This window comes from Mesoplodon densirostris, chromosome 6 (genome assembly GCF_025265405.1).
Source record: "Mesoplodon densirostris isolate mMesDen1 chromosome 6, mMesDen1 primary haplotype, whole genome shotgun sequence".
In the NCBI taxonomy this organism is placed as follows: Eukaryota; Metazoa; Chordata; class Mammalia; order Artiodactyla; family Ziphiidae; genus Mesoplodon; species Mesoplodon densirostris.
In genome coordinates, this window is record NC_082666.1 from 30,461,068 (window position 1) to 30,484,272 (window position 23,205).

The following is a 23,205-nucleotide window of genomic DNA, read 5'->3' on the forward strand; positions in this document are numbered from 1 at the left end:
ATGGCTCAGAACTGTTTCCCACACTCAGAGTTTCAGAGGATGTCAGAATTGTAAGACCCACAGAAGTTTTATGGATGAGCCTCCCTAATTCAGCAGTGAGGAAACAGGCCCAGGGACTCAGCGTGACCTGTCCAAGGTCACCAGCTCATCTGTGGCAGAGGCAGAGATGAAGCTGAGCTTGTCAGTCTGCCCTGTGACACCAGAGAGTCCACAGCGTGCCTTCCACAGCTCATTGATCCAGAGTGTTGTATTCTGGTTGTACCTCGAACCAGTAAGGAAACTAGGCTGACTTCAAAAGAGAGAAGCAGGCTAAGCTCCCTCAGATACAGGAACAATGTGCTCCAAGCCCCCTCCTCTCAAAACTCACATGCTTTTCCCTATGACAAGAATCAAGACTGAAAGAGACCCTCCTGACACGGCAGGTCACCCATTCCTTCTCTCCAAGCCCACCCTGTACCTCACCTGAACGATCACACCCTGAAAATGACTCACTTGTGGAGGAGGCAGTCCCCCAGCCCCCAGGGGACACACGGGCAGCATCTTCTTGATTTTGTCGCTGCTGCACTGGCAGGTGGGGGAGGGGTTCTCCATCGTCCAGTTCCCATTTCTGAAGAGGTCCGTGATGGTCTGGGGGACTGGGGTGGTGGTCCACTCCTCCTCCCCCACCGAGCAGGGCATGTCTCTGCAAAGGGACGTTAAAGGTAGGATCACCCAAGAGGGCCTGGCCTCTCCTGTTGCCTCAGAGCACAGGACCAATTAATAACAACGGCAAACATGCATCTACCACCTCATCACTTGGTTATCTGATCCGCCCCACAGACTTGTAAGCTACAAACTCATTTACAGTGAAGGATGATGGAACACAAAGAGGGCCTAAACACTCATATACTGAACTCAAGTCAATCCAATCTACCGCCCATGTCTTCACTCAACAAACATTCACTGAGCATCTACTATGTGCCAGATACTGTCCTGCATATTTGAGAATTTGGGGTGAGATGACAAAGTCTCTGCCTTCATGGAGTTTGTATTCCCAGGAAAGAGTTCGATAACAAACAATTAAACCATATGATCTTAGATAGCCAAAAGTGAAGCAAAATAAAGGCAGAGTGACTGGTGAGAAAGGACCATGTGAAGAGGGAGTATACTTCAGCCAAAACCTAAATGTTGGGAGAGAACAAGCTAGGTAGGGATTCAGGGGGAAAATATTACAAGCAGAAGCAACCGAGCACAGGTGAAAAGGTCCCGAGTGTTCTACGTTTAAGGAACAACAGGAAGGCAGTGGGGCTGGAATGTGATGAGCTACGAGGGAGAGTGATGGGAGATGAGGAGGAGAGGGAGGCAGGAGCCACAGGACACAGGCTTGGAAGGAGTCTGCATTTTATGCTCAATATGCTGAAACCTGGTGGAGAGTGTCAGGATTCACTTTACGTTTCAAAATGAGTAGAGAATTTGGGGGAATGAATAGGGGTGACAGTTGTTGGCCCATGAAGAGCTAGGTTGTTTGCAAGCATCTCAGGTAACTAAAGACAGGCCTTTACGTCTGACTTGAGCTCTGAATTACTGTGATACCATCAGTAAGTCACTTGCCCTCTCAGGGCCTATTTTCTCCACTAGTGAAACAAAAGTATGAAATGACTTGTCTCAATAAGTCACATTTCAACAAGGCATTTCTAACATCCCTTCCATTTCAACAAGGCATTTCTAACATCCCTTTCCTTTCAAAACTCTACAATTTGAAGCAGAGCCACAGTCTTTAGACGATTCTTCTATCAAATGAACAGTTTTGTGGATTGCCCGCTAGTTCTCTCTTTAAAGCACCTGGACTAAATGGAAAAGTCAGACTAAGATGGTGCCGTCCTGAAGCTCACGCTCTAAAACCTTCACAAGATCACTGGCTGAGATCAGTTTCACTACTTTCTGAAAAACCTAAAAGTCTCCACGGTGGGGCCCTTACATCAGACGGGCCCCAGTACACGTCAGTGGGCGCTCTGCCCCCAGGCCGCGAGCCTGTGATGTCAGGCCTGCACCTCTCAATGCAGACCTGGCTCCTACAGATCCTTCCTCGGCTGGCATCCATCTATGAGTCCATACTGTTGAGCTGCCATGTGATGAATCCACCTACCTGTGTTATTACCTCATCTCACTCTCCTCTCTAGCCTACAGAGAACTTCCAAGTGGAATCTCATCAAAAGTCCTGTGAAATCTCTGACCGCCTCCACCTTGGTCACCTTGTTTTTCAGGAACTGATACTGTCAGGATTTATCACTTAGCAAGTATTAAATGCTAACAAATGTTCAGTAAGTACTCAACTGATAAGAGCTAACAAGTACATAATGGCTATCCATTTAGCAATCTGTTCTAAAACCTTGCACACACAGGTGGTATGCTCACTGGTCTGTCTTCTGCAGGCTCACTATCTTCCCTTTAAAACCTGGAATTCAAGTTAGGACTTCTCCAATCTTTCCACACCTTCCCACTCTCTCCATAATTCCTCAGTCTGTGGTTAACAACCTACTTGAGCCTGGAAGCTTGAACCTGTCTCTACCATCACTGGGTTCTCTCGGAAGCTCATCACCTCTCTTCATTGTCTTTACTCACAAAGATCTCTGGCCATGCCTTCCTCCCATATACACTTAGAGTCGTATGGGTATTTCACTGAATTTATTTATACACTGCCTACTTTTTTTTAAAGGACTTTGAAGGAGAATATGATAAAAATATGCAACTCTGAAAGGAGAAAATGTCCATTTTTATAAAAATGATGCCATCTTTTCAGGCTTTTAGAGCGAAGAAGCTGATAAACAAAACTGCAAATTATACATAATGGGAGCCTGTCTCTGCACTTAGGTATAGGAGCTGGAGAAAAGGGATCAGTATAAAGTACTATTTAAATTAAATATTCATTTCTAAAGCAGTAAACAAATGTCTATAGTCATTTGCCTGGCAAGATGCTAGACGACTCTCCTAGTCTGTTATGTTTGTTCCTAGATGGTCTGATTAAATCACTATATTAACTTTTTTAAAATAAAAAATGTTTCAAAGGGCAAATGATGGTAGTCATCATGTGGCATACATATGATAAAAGCAGTGTAGAGATCAAACCAAGTGACAGGCACAAGAAGCCAGCGCGGAGGGGCTCACAGATCAAGTGGCACTCACGGGATTGGGTTTCCTTCCATACATCGGGTCCCAAAGCCAGGCTTTCCGGTGAGAGCGCTCAAGAGTTCCTGGGTGCTCACGTCCTCAGGAGCATCATTACTGTAGGTACATGAGAGGCAGCCAGCTCAGCAACTCATTAAAACCATGAATCAGGAGGAGGAAGGTGATTTTTTTTTAATTAAACACTTTATTAAGTACTTCCTGTGTGCCAAACTCTTGAAACACAAATGAATAAAACACAGAACCCACCCACAAGGAACTCAGCCTCTGGCCATATATTTGTTATCAAGGTAAAATACAGCACTCCAAAGTGGAGTTCGTGTAAATAAGTTATATGTATAGAGATGTGCACACGCATGTGTACACACCCACCCATATATATACACACATTTACGTATATATTTTAATGTGAAGTACATGAATTCATTAAAGATCAGTATTTCAAAAGTACTTTCACAATTATCCATTAGGCATAGACAACAGGGATTTTCTAGGAAAGGGCAGGCTGATTTTATGGGCTGAATGTTTGCACGGATAACTGGAATACACAAACAATGATGGGTACAGGTTACAAACACAAAACAAGCCCATGTGTTCCACAGCCCCGGGCAATACAAGGTCAGCAGCTTGGAAAGGAAAGAAGAAAGTAAACCTGCACTAAATAGGAAGGAAGCATGGGATTAGACAAAAAGAGATTGATTCACATGTTCACATATATATTTTTTTTTTTCTTTAAAGCTTCCCTTTGACATCACTGACACACTTCCCCGATCGAAAGATCTGCAAATACTATGAGACTGAGGAAAACTCCTGCATAACGTGATGCAGAAATTTCTTTGTCCTTTTGTTTGAAGCGCTGGATTGTTACAGAGTAGCTGGTATTTTGGTCTAAAAAACAAACGCTAGCTAGCTATTATCTATAAGCTAAAAGACTAAATAATAAATACACGAATTGCATCATGCAGAAAACAAGAACCTGGAGGTGCGATGCTCTGAGTGTATGGAAGCCATGTGTTCAACTACAGAATAAAGACATAGCTATGAAAATCCAAATATATTATAGCTCAATCATAGATTTTTTTGCAAGGGCAGATTACTTACATAAAACACATATATGTTCCTCACAACAGCGTATAAAGAGGAATGGAGTTTAAATGCGGTAAGAGGACTGGCCTGTTAGTTCAGGTTTTGTTCACCGCGGTCCGTTGCATCTAACATGAGTTTGTGTGAGGGCTGTAGCCACAGCTGATAAATCCATGCCCCTGTGTAACTCTCGAGTCCCCCTCCCCTTGGCCCTCAGCACAGTAAACCTGGTCGGCCTGAGGTCTCCTCCCACCTTGGGCGCAGAAGGCAAACGCATACCTGACAAATGTGTACTGTTCGTTGTACATCCAGGGCTGAAGTTCCAGGCTGGGGTACTTGCCAAAGGGTGGCACGATCAAGCTGAACACCAGGGCAATGCAGACAAACACAGCCGGCAGGACAATCTATAACCAGGGGGTAGGAGGGAAGAGAAATTGCAGGCGAAGGACAAGGGTTAGAAAGAAGGCCACAGGGCAAGGCCCTGTGAGTCCAGCCAGCCTCTCAGACCAGCCATCACTCTAGTGTGCACAGGGCGCAGCTCCACCAAGGCATTCTTGGCAGGCTGGAAGCAATGGAGACTGAAATCTAAACCTCTTCCCTCCGGGGCATTTCTGGAAGCTGGCAACAAAAGGCCAGAGGCTGTGGCCCCCTGACAGGGGCACCGAGCTGAGAACTTCAGAGTAAACAGTGGTCACATGTCAGGGTGACTTAGAACACCAGGTCCCTCTTCTCCCTGAAAACCTGAGAAAGACCACACTGGCCATGAGCCCAGCTCAGCTCAGACGAAAGCTGAGAGCCGAAGCCTGGACCAGAAGCCAGAAGACCTGCAGTTTTGTTCTGTCTCTACTACAAGTGTATCCATGTGAAGTCACATCCCCTATGGCTTCAGTCTTCTCATTTGTAATCTGCAGACAGACTAGGTGACCCATTCAGATCCCATACTTTGATAAAACCACTCTACAGCACTGTCTCCATGGAAAGGGAACAGCAGCTATTTCTTCCCCCGATGGCCTCAAAAAGCATGATTAATCTAAATCCTTACTAAACCACCTTAAACTTTACACCTGTACCTTCTCTGAAAACAATGACTTGTACATACTTTATAAGCAAACTCTAAGCTCCTTCCATTTATTCCTGAGTAATTTATCCGTTTAAAAAAAAAAAGATCCAAATGATGCCCCTGGTTCTAATGTTCTCGCATTTCAATGCAGAAAATTAATCACTAGGTGATTAATTCCATGGGGAAAAAACTGTATGAGCATTATCTCATTTAATTATCAGTACAACCCTAAGTAGTAATATCATTATCACCAATCAACGAACAAGGTAACTGGGGCACAGGGAGACCAAGTAACTTGCCCAAGGCCAAAGAGACAATAAGTAGCAGAACCAGAATTCAAACCTAAGCCTATACGCTCCAAACTCATATTCTGTGCATTACTCACATAGTCTGTAGAGAAGAATCTCTGTAACTTCTTTATACTTCTTGATTTTATAGAGTGGAATAATTTCATCCCTCCTAACCCAGCAAGTTAGCGTGCAAACACTGACATGCAGGCAAGAGTGTAATGAGTCTTCTCTGTTTATCATTTTTTTTTTTTGTCTGACCTCTGGTTATCTTTTCTATCAGTTTTCAGATAAACATCAGCTTAGAGAAAAATCAAGTTTCCAATAAGTTCATATGTTGAGTGCATCTGGGCATATCATCTCTGAGGTTATGAAAGTTTAATTTGCCCAGACAGTTTTTCTAAACTTTGTCCTTGTTATACTCTCCTTTACGATAAAACTAACACACAAGGTAATCACTAATGTGAGGTCCATTCTAAGCACTTACTCATTTTAATCTTCATAACAATTATATCATAGGAACTATTATTATTCCCATTTTACAGATAAGGACACTGAGGCTCCGAAAAGTAACCTGCAACAGACACGTGAGTGCAAGAAGCAGAACTGGGATTGAAATACAGATAATCTGGCTCCAGTGTCCATCTTATAACAATGATGCTACCCTGTCTTCACTGGTCAGGGAGCCTGCAGCCCATCAAGGAAGCCTGAGTCCTTGGCCTGGAACAGCACTTCTCACCTGAGCAAAGAATCCCTTCCGACTCCGTCTGGCAATCAGCAGCCTCTTCCACAAAAGGGCCCCAAACTGCTGCTGTGTGAGTTTCCAGCCCTTCACCTGGTAGGAGCCTTTGCCGTCCATCCCGCTGAGCAGGTCTGTTTCTCTGGATTCTGCAGAAAGCCAACACTGAAGGTCACCTATTATATCAGGCATCTTTGACATCCCATGCTCCTCCCTCCAGCATCTTCAGCAACCACCTTGGAGGCTTGCGTTTGAAGGTAAAAGTAAAGGAGTAAAGGGCCTTGGTGACAAATTCACATCCAAGGAAAAGTGATGACCCCAAACGTATGACAGCAGCAGTCCCTGCCTTTGGGTTCTTATCTGAGGAGCACAGAAAAATGAAGGTGCCTTGAGACAGCTGGATAGAGATGTTCACACATAATGGTGCTACATCAAGCCATTCAGATGAATCAAGTCATCCTCAATTTCTTACAGAACATTCTACAAAATAGGCCATGTAAGTAGGCTGACATACTTGTGAACACACAATAGCAATTTGTCTCCCATTTATTGTATTTTTGGTAAAAGGTGGACACATTCCAGTGATCTAAGCACTAACGATGTATGAAGTTAGGGAGAACATGAGAGTCACACACTCACGTGGCACAGGGATGGGAGAGTCAGGAAGGTTTCTGTTCCGAAAAATTTTTATAGAAATCCTTGTCTTAAACAAACCATTTCTAACTGCGGTGGCTTGACATCTTACCAATATTTGCTTCATTTTCTGCCTCCCCCTTCTCCATCCCAGTCAAATAGACAGGGACACACTCATCCAAAATAGCTAAGTCTAAGGGTCCAATTAACTCTAAAAGCAAATTCACCTCGCTCTTTCAAAATCTTCCGTCCATTCAGAGAACATTTATTCAACAATTAAACACCTAATGAATGCAAGAAAAGATAAGAAATGGATTCAGAGGATTGAGGGGCCATCTTTTGACGTGTGTGTATCTTTTTTTTTTTTTTTTTCCAGTGCGCAGGCCTCTCACTGTTGTGGCCTCTCCCGTTGCGGAGCACAGGCTCCGGATGCACAGGCCCAGCAGCCATGGCTCACGGGCCCAGCCGCTCCGCGGCACGTGGAATCCTCCCAGACCGGGGCACGAACCCATGTCCCCTGCATTGGCAGGCAGACTCTCAACCACTGCGCCACCAGGGAAGCCCGATGTGTGTGTATCTTGAGAGAGTGATCTCAGTGCAGTGAAGGAAGTGGTGAGGACAGGCTCTTTCAGGTTTGACTGTATGCACAACCCTGAAAAGGGGAAAGTGGCTTTTCCCATTCTCTCTCTTCCCTTTGGACCCTGTAGGCATCTATCATCCTGGTTCAAGGACCTCGAAAGATAACACCGGAGAAGAACATAAGAGAGAAATTCACTTTCTAGCAACGGAATGAAGATCTTGCCCAAACGGACCTGGATCTATGTCGGAATCATTTGGATCAACAGCATCATCTTCAGTAAATGGGCGAAGACAGCTCTGCTTGTCCCCGAAGACCCGTCTGTTTCGTCTTGCCGGTAGGGTGCCATCTGAAGGCAAAAGGAAGGAATCCTATGTTTCATTTTATTTGTAACAAAACAAACTCTGAATCTGTAACAAATCTATACACTAAAAGTAAGAATGTCATAAAACAATTTGAAGGGAAAGGCACAAGCCTGGTGAGCTAAGACAGCCTACAGGGGGCAGAGCCCAGAGAATGTGCAGCCCCCCTGGAGGGTCACCTGAGGTCTCAGCATCCACCCCACTCTCTTCAGCCACTTTGAGAAATATCTGAAAAACAAGAGTGAGTGAGAGTGTCATAAGCACCACATTGTGAGAGCAACTGCCATGATGATTACATGACTGAATGGTACGCTAGCCCCTAAAGACAAAACGTAGAAGACTCATTTATTGCTAACACTTTGTCAGAGTCACTTGGGAGAGAAGCCGTTTTTACCAGAGAACATTTCCCCAGTGGTGAGAGCTATCAATCCAGACAATCATTCAAATTAAAGCTATGACATGAGGACACTGCGGAAGGAGGAATTTGCTCTGAACCTACAGGGAATGAGCCAACTGGCTTCTTCCAAGTCTATGGCCCCAAATCCTTGAGTAGGCTAGCACTGTGGTAGGTTATCCGAGACAGGATGATCAAGAGAGGAGGGGTTCCCATCACTAGAAATGCTATGGCAGGGATTCCAACATCAGAAAACAATCTGAACTAGACCAATGATTCCCAAACTCTGATCTGTCCAGACGCTGCCCAGGAAGCATGCAATAAAAGCACAGACATCAAGGCCTTACCTCCAGAAATTCTGATTCAAAGACCCTGGAGCTGAGCCTTGGAAGTTTTATTGTCAATAATATTCTCAGATGATTCTGTTGCACAATCAAACCTGGAGACTACTGGGCCAGACAATTTTATACCCCTTCCAGCCCCTGAGGTCTCTCTAAAGAGAGGCACTGCTTACACAGTAATAGAGTATGAGCTTTGAAGCCCAAACCCCTGATTCTGAATCCTTGCTTGGCGTCCCTGAATGTCAACTTTCTCATCTTGTTATGAGGATTAAATGAAGTTACAATGATTGAAAAAAACAAAACACACCAAGGTTAGCACATGGCACAAGTAGATTTTCCATAAATGTTGGCCATTTCCGATGCATGGTCATGACACAGTCATACCAGGGAGCAATCCTAATACTTCTTTCCTACATCTCCCACTACAACCTTAAAGGGCTAACTGGAACCAACATAACCCAGATGCCAACAACCTAAGCACTCAGTGCCTAGGTCCATGGTGATCCTATTCCCAGTGGGCACGCAGGCTGCCTGTCTGGCGCTGGGATCGTTGGCCCTGCTCTATTCTGACAGCCAGCCACCGAACTTACTTCTTCCAGGGTAGTCTCTGAGATTCCATAACTGGAGATGCCCAGGTCTGAGAGCCGGTCATCAATCTCATGGAAGAGTTCCACAAAGGCTCCCTCTTTGGCGGCTTCATAGGGCAGCACGTAGGTCAGCTCATGCCCAATGTCTTCCACCAGCCGGGCCTCGGCCACATGCTTCCTGATGAGGTTGGAGATCGCGGAGACATCTGTAGGGACCAAAGAACAGACGCGGCTCAGCCAACTCCGAGGCCCCCCCATTAGGGGCCGGCCACTCTCCACCTTCTCCCTTGCCTACTCCTTAGGAGCCCGCTTGCCCACACAACACACATGGCCCAGACACTGAAGTCATTCCACGTGTTCATCTCTGGCCTGAGAGTTCCTGGGGGCGGGGGCGGGGTCTTCTTCACCTTTGTATCACCAAAGCCAGGCACAGTGTAGGTCCTCAGTGCGTGGTGGGTAGCCGGCTGGCTGGACGGCCTTCTGAGGTTGAAAGCCTGGTGGCTATTGCCTAAGTGTTAGGATTCTTCAATGGAAAGTTTGACTAAAGGAACTGTAAACGAGTCTTCACCTTTCTCTAACCTTTTAAAGGAGGCTCCTTCTATTTACCTCAATAGAGGGTTAATCAAACAGGGCATGGAAGGAGAGCCAGAGCCTTCCTGGGAACAGCCAGCTGTTAGGATGGGGAAGACATGGCCAGGGTAAAGGCTTCTGTTCCATATGTGTAATTGGTGACACTGGCCTCCTATACACATCTCCTGAGGGAAATCCAGCGGGCTGCTCCTCTCCTGGGCACTCACCCTCCCTAGGCACTGAACCCCAATCCCTCCACCATCAGCTCGGCTACTCAGCTCCTCACCCCTTGTCTCCAGTGTCCAGTGTGCGGCCAGACCCACTCCCCTAAGGGATTCCCCAACCCCCTATCATCTCAGCGCTCTGGGACACTGCCCTGTCAGCTCCCAGACCAAGCCCCAGGCTCCCCGGCAAGCGTTAGGCCGATCCGCCACCAAGCTGCACCCTCTCCCGCAGCCGCCCAGCCCCAGCCCAGCAGCAAACCTTGAGTCAGCGCCACCAGCCTCTGCACCTCTCCTCCTCTGCCTCCACTCTGCCCAGCTGGGGGAAGCTCAGGCACCACCTGAATAAGAAACCCCAGAGTCCTTACCGATGGTCAGCGTGTCACTTTCATGGTCGCTGCCCAGGCCAGCATCAGAACTGCTCTGAGAAACACTGTCCTCCTGATGGCAAAGAAGGAGGTAAGAATGGGTCAGGGACCTAGCAAGGTGCAGCTCCACCACCTTCACCTGGGGGCTTCTGAGAAGCTCTATTGTGTGAGAACTGGAGCAAAGAGCTTCTTCTGGGAGGCATGCAACTGGGCTGCCTTGGCTTCTGAGGCCACTGTCTGATCTGACACGTGGGCTGTGTGCACGGGAAGCAGAGCTCTCAAAAGAGCTGTGGCCTGCCAGTGAGTGCCGTAACCAGGCCCTCCTCAACCATCTTGGGCATGGGATTTACCTGCCTGGTTATCTAGCTCGGTGCTTCTCAAGCTTTAATTTGTGTTTCCTCACCAGAGGACCTTGTTAAAATGCAGATTCTGATTTAGTAAGTCTGCGTTGGGCCCAGGTTTCTGCATTTCTAATGAGCTCCCAAGTGATCCTGATGCTGTTCGTCTCAGACTGAACTTTGACTCACAAGACACTAGTTAAAAGGTAAATAAGTGGACAGGAGGTCAAGGTTGGGATGTAAGTGTTTTGGGTGCCAGTGTTTGAACACACAAATAAATCTCAGCCTTGTACTGCAGCACGGGGGAAAATGTACCTGGTTATTGGGCTCTGGTACCACCTCTGTTATTCACTTGCTGGGTGACCTTGAATAAACTAAATCCCTACAAGCTTCACTTCTCTCATCTGGTATAATAATTGCAATACCTTCTTCCCAGGGTTGCTCTGTACTTTGAGGTGATAGATTAAAAAAAAAAAAGTTTGCAAATGACAACAATGCTGCAACTATTATCATGATTTTCTTTTATGGCCAGAGTCTGCCAGATTGAGTGTCTGGCATGAAATCGGTGCTCAATATACATTTGCTGTTTTGTAGTTTAAAAGTTAAGGTCAATAAGATTTAAAGGTAGTGAGCAGGCACAGCAGGGCATTCTTCAGCTAAGGCTCTTAACTCTTGGTAAGTCTTTCTTCTTCAACAAAATTAAGTCCTCTAAGGGCCTTCTCCATCACTCACTGTGTCTCCATAGGAAAAAGGAAATGGGATTCAACAGAGCTAGCACGACGGGAACAGAAGTCTCCAGAGATTTCCACGTAGGAGGTACGACGTGACTCCAAAGGGACACAGAGCAGGGAGATGGTGGCGTCAAGGTGGCAGAATGGGGCAGATGTGGACAAGCCACTCACAGCCAATGAGTCCCGACTCCCCGGACCCGGCACCAGCCCAGCAATGAGGCTGCAACTCACCTTTTTCAGGTACGACACAGTGCTACTGCTATTTCTGCACGAGCTGAGGGAGGACTCCACGTCCTTCTTGACCAGGGTCAGGTAGTAACCTGTCCCCAGCTGGTTCTTCAGGAACAGGGAGGAGCCCACGCAGCACAGCTTCCCATGGGAAATGATGGCAATCCTGTCCCCCAGGATGTCCGCTTCATCCATGTGGTGTGTGGAGAGAATAATGGTGCGGCCTGCCGGGAACAAACACAGGGACGAGGCACAGGTGAGGCCTGCTGTCCTCGCTCATTGCAGTGGCCAGAACTACAGAAATACGAGCAGGGGAAAGCCTGGGATAAAGACCCCGAGGCCTGTGTGCTCATGAGCCCCAGGACGGCAGTGCTGTGAGGACGGCTGCTGCACCCTCACAGAATGAAGGATGGGAATGTTTATTTGGGAACTTGCTACATACCAGCAGTGTGCTACGTGGTCTAGGCGCATTCTCATTTAACTTTATCCTCCATAAGGTGGGCACTCCCACCATTATAGATAAAGAAGCTGAGGCAAGTTAAATGACTTTTCCAAGGTCTCGAGCCAGCTTGAGCTGACTTCAAACCCGTGCCCCTCGTACTGTACCACCTTGCATACCTTCTACCCCTCTAAGCTGACTGCACCTCTCCCATGCATTCATGTATTCATCCACTCTGTCAGCACACAAGTTTAGTGCACCACGTGGGGCCAGAGATGAAGGACAACACAGCCTCAGCTCTTGGGAATCTCAGCCTATAGGAGACCATAATTATACTATACGTGTGAGAGTTCTAGGCTGGAGGGAGCCCTGGGGGCCCACAGAGGATGCCCTTTATCCCCATTTCTCTTCTCCTTGCAGGCCCCTAGGGAATGAAGTGTAAACTTGAAGGGTCTTGGAAACCAGGCCTCCCACTTGCACACCAGGGCGGAGCTCAGAGCTCAGCTCCACGTTTTCCTGGAAAGCAATTCTGTTGCTCTAGCAGGAACAGCCACGAGATACTCTTCCAGAGGCCCTCCCTCCCTCTCTCCCTCCTTTCCTCCCTCCCTCCCCCTCCCAGCCCAGAAGGCAGAGTAAATACACATCAGTTACCATGTCGATATTTCAGCAGCAGCTCCCATATTCCCCTGCGGGAGTACGGGTCCACGCCAGCTGTGGGCTCATCCAGAATGACAACCTTGGATCCCCCAACAAAGGCCAAGGCCACAGACAGCTTCCTCTGCATTCCACCTATGGGAGAGAGGAGACAGGATCCAGGGCCAGCCCCAGTGAGTGACAGCAGAGGTGGCAAAAGAGGGATGGAGGTGCCCACCTGGGGACAAGCCCGGAACACATTTCTGACCCACCCTCCCACTCCCCCAGGAAGCCGGGGACACAGCAGTAGCTGTATTTCTTGTGTGTGTGTAGTCGGGGGCGGGGGGGTGCGCTGGAGGAGGAAGGCAGCTCTGGGTCTCACCTGACAGCTGACTTGTTTTGCTTTTCAGTTTGCTTGGCGGCAAACCAACATCCAGGGCCATCTGCTCCATGTCTGCTTTCACGTGCTTCTCCGAGAGCCCTTTCAGGCGGGCGTAAAACCAGATGTGCTCTTCAACAGTCAGCCTGGGGACAGAGGGGCAGGTCGGCTCCGGGCCCCCAGGACACACAGAACACAGTGCCTCCTCCCCCAGAACACGACAGGCACATTTTTCTTTCTCCACTTTTTTTTTTCTAACTTTATCAATTTCTGAAAAATAATCTCCAGGAAGGATTCAAGGTAGAACAGCAGTGAGCAGTCACATGAGCTACTTGAGAAGCCAAAGCAGCAAGGCGACAGGTCACGTCCACCCGATTCCCCGCTGGCCTGGCCCCCGCGCATCAGGCAGTGGCAGGTCCTCAAAGGGCGCCCTCCCCAAGGCCCCACCAACCAAGAAGCTGCCTCGGCCTTAGCCTGGAGCAGCCCTCCTGAACCTCGAAGGACTTCAGCCCTGAGAGAAGGGGGGGCCCCTGTGGAGGACACAAGCCCGGGCTGCTCACTGTAGATGAGAGGAAACTGGGGCCCAGAAGGGGGATGCCCTCGCCCAAGGTCACAGAGCTCATGTCTCTCTCTGCTCACCATGGCAGCTCCCTGCTTGGTGATGGGCAGGCTGAACGGGGGCAAAAGTTCTGAGCAGGAAACATGGGACCCATGTATCAAGGGCCCTGAGGTACTGCCAGGTGAGAACTGTGGTGGTCTCAGGGAGGGTGTGCGGGGAGAGAGGATGTCCTTACTCCAGAAGGACAGGAACGGAGAGCACCGTTTCCCAGGCCTCCATCCACCAGCTGGACTGATATAACATCCCCCACCCCACAATTCTCTTACTTTTCCAACGTCAAAGGACGACCTGGTCTCAACACATCCAGGAAGGTGAGGCCTGCTACCCCCAAAGGTGGTAAAAGGCTGAAGCCTCACTCTACCCGTGACTCATGACACACCTCCAAAGAGGGTGTGCTGGTACTCACATGTCAAACAGCACGTTATGCTGGGGACAGACCCCCAGGTTCTGCCGGATGGTGCTCATCTCGGAGCGAATGTCTTTCCCCAGGATGTAGGCAGTGCCCGAGGTGGGAGGGAACAACCCGGTCAGGATCGACCTAAGGACAAAAACGTTAAGGTACAGGAGTCAGCATTGGCCCTCCTGCCCTGAAGCTCCACTCCAGGCTGCAGCGTCCGGGCAGACGGCAGAGGCAGCAACCCTCCAGCCCCTTTCCTTCCTAATGGACTCCAGCAGACCCCGACACAGCGAAGGAGTCTCTGCTTCATTGAACAGCTAGGAGTGGGCCTATGTGTTGGAAATGGCAGTTTCAGCACAAGCATTTTTTAAATGAAGATTCCAATTTACAATGGGAAGTACACTTTAAAGCATATATACTTTTTATGCTTAAAATCATGTCCAAGTAAAAGGGACAAAGCAGAACAAATGATTCAAAGATAAAAGTAATTTGTGTGTTTGGCAGTTAGGATTTTTGTGCACCTTTTAAAGAGTTTCTGCAATGTTCATAATATATTGATTTTGTGTGTTAAAAATATATAAAAGAAAAACAGGAGGAAGAGATTACCTCCTCCCCCACCAAAATGCCCTCTGCAATGGCTGATGGACCTCACTGAAAGCCACTGAGGTAACTCTGGTGTGTTTATAGCCTGTGCTCCCTTCTGAAGCTGTCCATTATAAGGTCCTTATAGGCCCCAGAGAAGGCAATCATACAGCCAACCAGCTGCCCAGCTGTTGCTCACATCTGCTTAGAGACAGAGTTCCTGGAAATCACTTCCTCCCACCAGTAGAGCCAAGCTTTCTTCCCACATTCTTGCCTCACAGTTCTGACCAAACCAACTCCAAAGGAGACCCTTTCTCAGACTTGTCACAGTCTTAGGTTCCAAAAACACTGCAGAATTCTGAGAACCGAAGGGGAAAGGTCATCTAAAGGCCCCCAGCCTATTTTAACCTGAAGAAATAATATCTAGAGAAAAACCAGCATTTGGAAAGCACTCTCGTGATTAGATAATATTTTTACATTCATCAATTCCTCATATGCTCTGCCCTCGGCCCGGTAACCAAGGCAGTGTTCTTAGGTATGAATTTCTAACTGTAGGACAGAAGCTTCCTGTGGCTGATTCTGAGAAAGCCACACCCTCTTCTTACATGGTGGTGGTCTTCCCAGCTCCATTGTGGCCCAGGAAGGAGGTGATCTGGCCCTCATAGAAATTCAAGGCCAGGCCATCAACTGCCACCTTCATGCCATCTCGGTAAACCTTCATCAGGTTCTGAATGGACACGCCCAGCTTCAGGTGGGTGGGTTCCTCCTCCATGCAGACTGTGAGAAGACACAGGATGGAAATGAGCCCACAGAAGACACTGACGAGTGGAGTGTCAAGACTCAGGGGGCGGTGCTTGCACTTTTACAAGTGTCCTCTCTCCACGGCTATTTCTGGTTTCTCAGGCAGACAGGCAACAAATATTTATCTAGGGCCTATCTGGGCACTAGTGTTGGTGATGGGAATACAGTGATAAAGGTGCAGAGAGGAGGCTGGGGAAGAAGAGAAGGAACAGCAGGAGAAGCAGCTGGCACAGCGGGCAAGGGAGGGTGGTAAGGAAACTCGTGAGCTATGCTAAGGAACATCATACTGCACCACTGGCAACTGGGGGAAGGGCACAGAAGAGATCAGCAGGGGAGCGACTTATGAACGACTTAGGAAGCTATACTGAACACAAAGAGTTCCCCTCGTCAGGGCTTCCCTGGTGGCGCAGTAGTTGAGAGTCCTCCTGCCAATGCAGGGGACACGGGTTCGTGCCCCAGTCTGGGAAGATCCCACATGCCGCGGAGCGGCTGGGCCCGTGAGCCATGGCCGCTGAGCCTGCGCGTCCGGAGCCTGTGCTCCGCAGCGGGAGAGGCCACAACAGTGAGAGGCCCACATACCACAAAAAAAAAAAAAAAAAAAAAGAGTTCCCCTCCAAGAACTTGAGCAAACAAGCCCAGAAGGCAGAGCCTTTGCTGAACTGTGAGCATCACTACCTACAGTCAGAAGCCAGGAGAGGATGTGCGCTCTGGGTAATGCAGGGTGAGAACATTAAGAAGCACAGAACGAGCTCTGTGGCAGCCACTTGGTGTCAGCCTGCACAGGCTCGTGAGTCTGTCATCAGGACAAGGCAGGCAGAAAGGTTATGGCTCCATAACCACGGCTGTCTTTACCTCTTCTTTCTAGCTGTCAGGATAGTATGAAAAGAATGTGTATATGTGTTTGGGGGGATGGGGTGGGCGGAGGTGAAGGCAGAGATCAAGAGCCACTTTATTTAGAAGCCAAGAGAACAAAGGAAATGCCCCTTAGAAACCCAGATAGTGACTCCCCGGTAAGTCAACAGCACTGGACACAAATGCATGGGAGGATTTGGAAAGGGTCACTTCAGGGGCTTTCTCCACCCCTAAGGTGGTTTTAGGCTCTCCAGGCCGAGAGCCACCCCTTGCCCCCCACAGCCAGCAGGGGCAGCAGCACTGCAGTTAAGGGGAGGGCGGGTCAGCAGAACTTACTTTCTGATGTTCCCTTTTGGCTGAAACCAGGCTGGCTCTTCTCATTGCTTTCCTCGCCAAACCAGTAGGACTTAGTACAAGGGAAATACCAGGGCCTGGGGATTCCATATTGGCCTGAAAGCAAAGCACAGGTGTAAACAAAGCTCAGCAACGCCCCAGCATCCCCGAGGTGTCCCAGCCAGACATAGCCTCCTTGACTCTCTCCTTGACACAGCCTTTGGAGACAGGACAAAATGGACTGGAGGTGGGGGAGGAGAGGCACTAACATTTGCTGAGATCTCCTGTGTATGACAAACATCTTGCACTTCTCTGAATCTTTCCAGCAACCCCACAAGGCAGGTATCATCCCCACTTTAGAGATGAAGAAACTGAGGGATAAGTAGCCTACTCAAGATCACTCAGCCAGTAAAGTGGAGGACCCAGAATTTGAACCCAGATCTGTATGATACAAAGTTGCATATCCAATGTGGGAAGTTCAGGTAGGGTACGTAAAAAACATTTCACATACACTGCCTTAGAGAAAAATCAGTAGGTGAAACCAGAAAGAGTTAAACTTCACTCTCTCAGAATTTGATCTTCTATGAAAATGTATCCAAGGCAGGTCTTGGTCAAGGAGATTTATTAAGGGAAGTATAAAAATGAATTTTTATGAATAATAATTCGATTAAAGCACAGGCAAGGGCTGAGAGCCAGTGTATCTTATTATTCGCAAGCTGTACTCAGGAAGCAGAACCTTTGCTGGTGTAATTCAGGGGATACAGAATTAGAGACCTGGGTCAGCATTGGGAGGACTCTCCTGGGCTGGCCGACCCAGTGTGACCCACCTGGGTTCACCTCCAAGCACCTACTCTTACCAGCTTTGTGGCCACAGGCAAGTTGTTTAACTTCTTTGGGTCATAGTTCTCTTATTTGCAAAAACTGGCTAGAACAGTAACTCCCTCAGAGTAGTCTTCTGAGGATTAAATGAACCAAAGTATATAAAACACTTTGCACAGTGCCTGGCACACAGTGCTCAAGAAACAAGAGCTAGGGCTTCCCTGGTGGCACAGTGGTTGAGAGTCCGCCTGCTGATGCAGGGGACACGGGTTCGTGCCCTGGTCCGGGAGGATCCCACATGCCGCGGAGCGGCTGGGCCCGTGAGCCATGGCCGCTGAGCCTGCGCGTCCGGAGCCTGTGCTCCGCAACGGGAGAGGCCACAACAGTGAGAGGCCCGCGTACCGCAAAAAAAAAAAAAAAGAAACGAGCTATGTCAGTACTAAGAACTGTACATTTAACATCAACTGCTTCTCCTTGGAGACTATGTGTTTGCCATAGGTCTAAAGCCCTAACCACCTTCCAAGGAGACCCAGGCCCTGCAGAAATTCCAGCACAAAGGAAGGAAAGCACTACAGCTAGAAATTTCATTTCCCTGGCTGATGTCTAAAGCAGTGTGGAAGCTCAGTGTACCTGGAAACACAGCCTCGGTGTACCACGTCATCACCCCGTAGAGGAAGGTGTCAAAGAGCATCATGGAGACCGAGGTGGTGAGGTTGAAGCCATCTTCCTCCACGGGGCTCTCAAAAAGGTTGTCCCATTGCACCCCAATGCCCTGCTCCTCAAAAAGGGCAAAGTACTCACAGCCAAACCCAAAAGCCACAGGAGACAGCAGGCTCTGTGAGAAAGATGCAGAAGTCACTCATCCATCTCCTTGTTTCTCATTTTCCTACCACTGCTAATGTAAACGTCACCTGGAGAAAGGTGAATTTGCCAAATGGATCAATTGCAAGATATGGAAATATTTATCTACAGAGTCCCTTTAGGGGAGTGGGCTCCCTGGCAGGATATAAGGTGATTCTATTTATAAGCACTCATTATGCTCACACATTTCAGAAATGCATGTATGATGGAATGTAAAACTTTTAGAATTCTATGCTTCCAAAGATGCCTCAAGGGCTCAGCAATCCTGTACCTTTTACACACACACACGGTCCTCTCAAGCTCCCTGCTCGGCCAGTGATGGCTCAGTGTCATAGGAGCCTGTCTGGGGCTGCTGATGTCTAACGGGTCCAGACAGAGGCACCTAGAGCATCCTGCAAAAAACTCAGGACAACTCAGTCTTATAAGGACTTGCACACCCTCAAAGGCCTCTCCTCCTCTGTACAAGGGAGGGGAGTGAAGTCCGGGATTTGCAGGGAGATGGAGCACCTGCTCCTCAGTCTTGAAATTCAGAAAATATTACTCAAGTGAAACCCCATACTGGACACGAGGGAGACAAGAGTCCAGAAGGAGCCATCTCTGATCTCAAGAGCTTTCAGTTCTATCTGTGGCTGTGACTTTGTGGCGAGCTTAACATGGCCAACAGAGCTGGGAGACAAAAGGTAGAGCTGGCCTCTATTGTCTAAAGGCATTCCCCAGTGCCACTGACCGCATGCAGCGCAGTCTGGCTCCCTAAAAAATACCATTTGATTCAATTCAACCAGTGTTCACTCAGAGGACTAAAAATAAACAATTGAATGAGACACAGTCCCTGCCTTCAAGGAGCATAGAATCCAGAACTGAGGTTCAAGTCCCGTTGGAAAGAGAATCTCCTATCTTTTGTTCTCAGCTTGGACTATAAAGCAGAAGTGAAATAACAGGTGCGGCTGTGACTGCAGCTACTGCATAAGGGCCAGAGTTACTCACCGCAAAGATCTTGAGTGTGAAGCCCACGTAGTCTTGCCACGCCACGCACAGGACGTAGGGCAGGTACAGCATGAAGTAAATGATGCCTCCACAGGCTGCCGCCAGGTTGGCTCTGGAGAAGAGCGTGCTGATCAGAAAGCACTGCAGGATGGTCACCACGGCGAACACGGACAGAAAGATAAACACCACACTGGGGTCGCTGTAGGGCAGCAGGTTTCCTAACTGGGAAGGAAGAGACCCAATAAGACTGTCAATAAGCAATGATCTATGGGAAGCAGCCAGGGCTTATTCCTGCTCATCTTAAAGACAATACAGAGGAACAGTGCTGTTCATTTTTCTGATGAGTGAACTGAAATCTACTGAAGGGAAATGACTAGCCCAAGACCACACATCAAAGTCATGGTAGAGCCAGAAACAAAACAAAGTCCAGGCTTGATATTCACCAAGGTTCATCTCAACAGACAATTTTATTCTTTGTTTTTCCAAGAAATAGTATCATCTGGATTCTCCTTCTTCTATAAGGACTAGGACTCTTGGCACCAAGAAAGAATTGTGGGAGAAAACATCCCACATGGCTTCTCCCTCCGAAAGCCATGGAAAATGGTCAGGCCATCTTAACATCCCCCATGAGAACCTGCTATGGATTCTGGATCCCCACAATCATCCAAACTCTGTGGACTCTTCAAGTGTCTCTCTAGCAGTTGGTTCTATTTCAGCAGGACCCACCAGCACTCAGCTGTCACAGAGTGGCTCTCACCCACCAGCCACAGGACCTCCACCCCAGCCACATAGCTCAGCCCTGGCAGTCAGACATCAGAGCGTGAGGGGGGCTTGACTTGAGCAAGAACTGCTCTGCCACAGTGTCGGGTGACCCCAGTGAAGTCCTTAACCTTCCTTGGCCTCATTTCCTTGTATGTTAAATGGGTTATTTAGTGAGGATATCACAAGACAGCACACGTATGTGCTTTACACAGTGCTTGGCAATCAGTAAGTGCTCATTTGTAATGAATAGTAGCTGGTATTAAATTAAATGTTACTTCCTTTCCCTTTGTACCCCTCCGCTTTTAAAAACATTTATTTTTTTAAACAATGCATCCTTAAATGAAACGATTGTGGAAAAAAATGGCATTTAAACCTATTAACGTAAGGGGTGGACACAGAACTGCACTGTACAGAGTCCCCTTCAAGGAAGGACTTGTTGCCTGGCTGTCAGCAGACAGCCTCAGGTGTCAACCCCTCTAGGTTTGTCCCAGCTGCCGACAGCTGCCTGGCCCTGGGGCATACCCTTCCAATGACTAATTGAAGGGCCTGGGTCTATGGGGTGTCAGGGAGGGAGGCCTTGGGGTAACCTAAAGGGCTGGATGTTTCAGCTCCGCGGGAAGAGTGCCCGGGGGGTTGGCCATGCGTCACAGTTCAACTCCTCCCTCTGCTCAATCCTGTATCCTCCCCATCCCTTCTAGAGGTGTGGATCCCTAAGAAATACCCATACCCAAACTCTGCCTCAGCCTCTGCTTCCAGAGAAACCTAACGTGCAACAATATGCTATGCTTCTGAGTATGGTTTTTAGAAATTCTGGCAGAATTACCACCTAATACATCTAGGAAAATGAGTAACTCTCAGATGCTGCCATGAACCATTGCCTACAGCATGGCGTAGTTACGCTTGTGCTCACCTGGGACACAAGACCCCTAGGTTCAGTCCTGCTTAGCTGCTAACCAGCTGGGTTGACGCTGGACAAGTTGCTGCCCTTCTCTCAGTCTCCCCTTCCTCAACTATAAAATGAGGGAATTGCAGGGAACAGCACATATGACCCCTTCCCTTCCAAAGAATCCGTGCCTTTCTTCTGCTCACATAGCCCACGGCGGGCAGGGAGGGACCGGTGAGGCAGCCTTACTTTCAGGATGACCACCAGCAGGCCGGCGCTCACGAGCAGGGGGATGAGGCTGCTGATGAACCAGCTGAACCAGAGGATGCTGTTGTCTAGGCCCATGATGCGCATGGTCTCCTTCAGCCGCGCCTCCTTCTCGTACACGATGCCCTTGATGATCACAGCCACAGAGTAAATCCAGGCCAACGTCATGAAGAGGGGCATTGACCGGCTCATGACCCGCAGGAAGCTGGAAGGGCGGCGGGGAGGAGTAAAGGTGAGTGTAAGTCAGGCTCCTGGGCCAACACCTCTGGGTCTGCGTGCAAGAGAAAGCACCAGTACTGCACCCGAGACGGGCAGACCTGTGCACCCTGACAGTTACGCTTCGTGAGTGGGGTAACGCAGTGATGAAACTACTAACAAAGTGATGCCAAAGAAAACTTCTTTGAGGGCTGGCTTTAGTAACCAGATAGCTCTCAGATGTCACTAAGCTAAATGGGGGTGATTTTAAAGTACTAACACAAACCCAACAAAACCAAAAAACTGACTCATTCTGTCATGAAAGTTCAACATCTTCAAGGTCACCTCACTATCAGCTTGCCTTGCATAACTGTTAACGACAGATGGTGCAGAAATACACTTCAGGCAGCTCTTGTCAGTAATATTTCAGATTTCCAAAGTAGAACAGGAAATGCAGTGAAGTAGAAGGAACACAGAATCTGGACTCTGAAACTCAAGGTTCAAGTCCCAGCTTTACCACTTATGCACTTACTGGCTACGTGACAACAGGCAAAGGCTCTGAATGCCTCTGACCTCTCATCGTGTTCCCATCTTAATATATCCTTTCTAGAGTAAATCTTGGTTTAGGGGGTCTTTGGAAAAGTCTTCCTTTGGAAAATACTGGCTAATCTTTCTGAAGGTGAAAAACAAGATAAATCCAGGTGACCTAGAAGAGCTAGAGTGAGCTTTGCAAGGAAATGGGTTGTTCAATGCAAAGCAGGGAGAAATACAAGGAGAGGAACCCTGCTCCTTCTGCACTCTGATCTCTACATACACACTCTCCCTCACACAACAGAGAATAAGAGAGTTTCCAGAATTCAGAAGAGACATGACATATTTCAGATGCTTGCAATAACTACACCTCTGCCTATTCTCTCTCTCTCACAAGAAATCACTGGCTCCAAAGGCACAGTCCCCACAGTGAGAACCTGGCAGCACAGTGACTAAGCACTAAAAGATTATCTAGGGCTTCCCTGGTGGCGCAGTGGTTGAGAGTCCGCCTGCCGATGCAGGGGACACGGGTTCGTGCCCCGATCCCGGAAGATCCCACATGCCGCGGAGCGGCTGGGCCCGCGAGCCATGGCCGCAGAGCCTGTGTGTCCGGAGCCTGTGCTCCGCAACGGGAGAGGCCACAGCAGTGAGAGGCCCGCGTACAGCAAAAAAAAAAAAAAAAAAAGATTATCTAAAATGTCTAAGATAAAAAGGCCTTGTTCGGTTTTATTTGCATTGTTTGAAAATGTGGTTTACCACTTATAGAGAGGAAGAAGAAAAACTGACACAAAGTCTGCTTGTATAGGTCTAGAACGCTGTGCCTCTGTGTCTGGGGGACGTGAGGATGTGAGGATGTGTGGATGTGTTTGGCATGTGCTCGTCATGACACATTTTAAACTTGCAGATTGGGCTGATTTTGACTGAAAGGATAGAGTATAGAAAAATAAAAGTTCTGGTAACCATGGACTAGAAAGGAGTGAGGATTACTGGTGATGGGGCTCAAACTGTCAGCTACCTACATCTGGCACCTTATTTCCTGAAATTTGCACAGAATTTCAAAAACATTTTTTTTTTTGCAGTAGCTGCAATCTTGTTTTAACCAATTTTTTGACCCGTGTCAATACACATATAAAATAAATATAATCATTCTGTTTCCTCCCTTGACGTGTGTGTGTGTGTACACACCA

The 23,205-nt window shown here is 48.2% G+C and overlaps 1 protein-coding gene across 4 annotated transcripts in view; it reads right to left on the minus strand.

The window, feature by feature from the left end:
- Positions 1–23,205, minus strand: part of ABCA1 (ATP binding cassette subfamily A member 1) — a 140,216-nt gene that overhangs the window by 24,148 nt on the left and 92,863 nt on the right. For all 4 annotated transcript variants that reach the window (XM_060101130.1, XM_060101128.1, XM_060101129.1 and 1 more), the window contains 17 exons: positions 21,275–21,497; positions 19,381–19,602; positions 18,166–18,370; positions 16,720–16,833; positions 15,336–15,507; positions 14,158–14,289; positions 13,136–13,278; positions 12,772–12,909; positions 11,685–11,905; positions 10,385–10,457; positions 9,229–9,431; positions 8,083–8,131; positions 7,777–7,890; positions 6,332–6,480; positions 4,525–4,649; positions 3,163–3,261; positions 493–682 (listed from right to left, as the gene is read on the minus strand). In XM_060101130.1, coding sequence (XP_059957113.1) covers positions 493–682; positions 3,163–3,261; positions 4,525–4,649; positions 6,332–6,480; positions 7,777–7,890; positions 8,083–8,131; positions 9,229–9,431; positions 10,385–10,457; positions 11,685–11,905; positions 12,772–12,909; positions 13,136–13,278; positions 14,158–14,289; positions 15,336–15,507; positions 16,720–16,833; positions 18,166–18,370; positions 19,381–19,602; positions 21,275–21,497 — 2,572 coding nt within the window. The remainder of the gene's footprint in view (positions 1–492; positions 683–3,162; positions 3,262–4,524; positions 4,650–6,331; positions 6,481–7,776; positions 7,891–8,082; positions 8,132–9,228; positions 9,432–10,384; positions 10,458–11,684; positions 11,906–12,771; positions 12,910–13,135; positions 13,279–14,157; positions 14,290–15,335; positions 15,508–16,719; positions 16,834–18,165; positions 18,371–19,380; positions 19,603–21,274; positions 21,498–23,205) is intronic.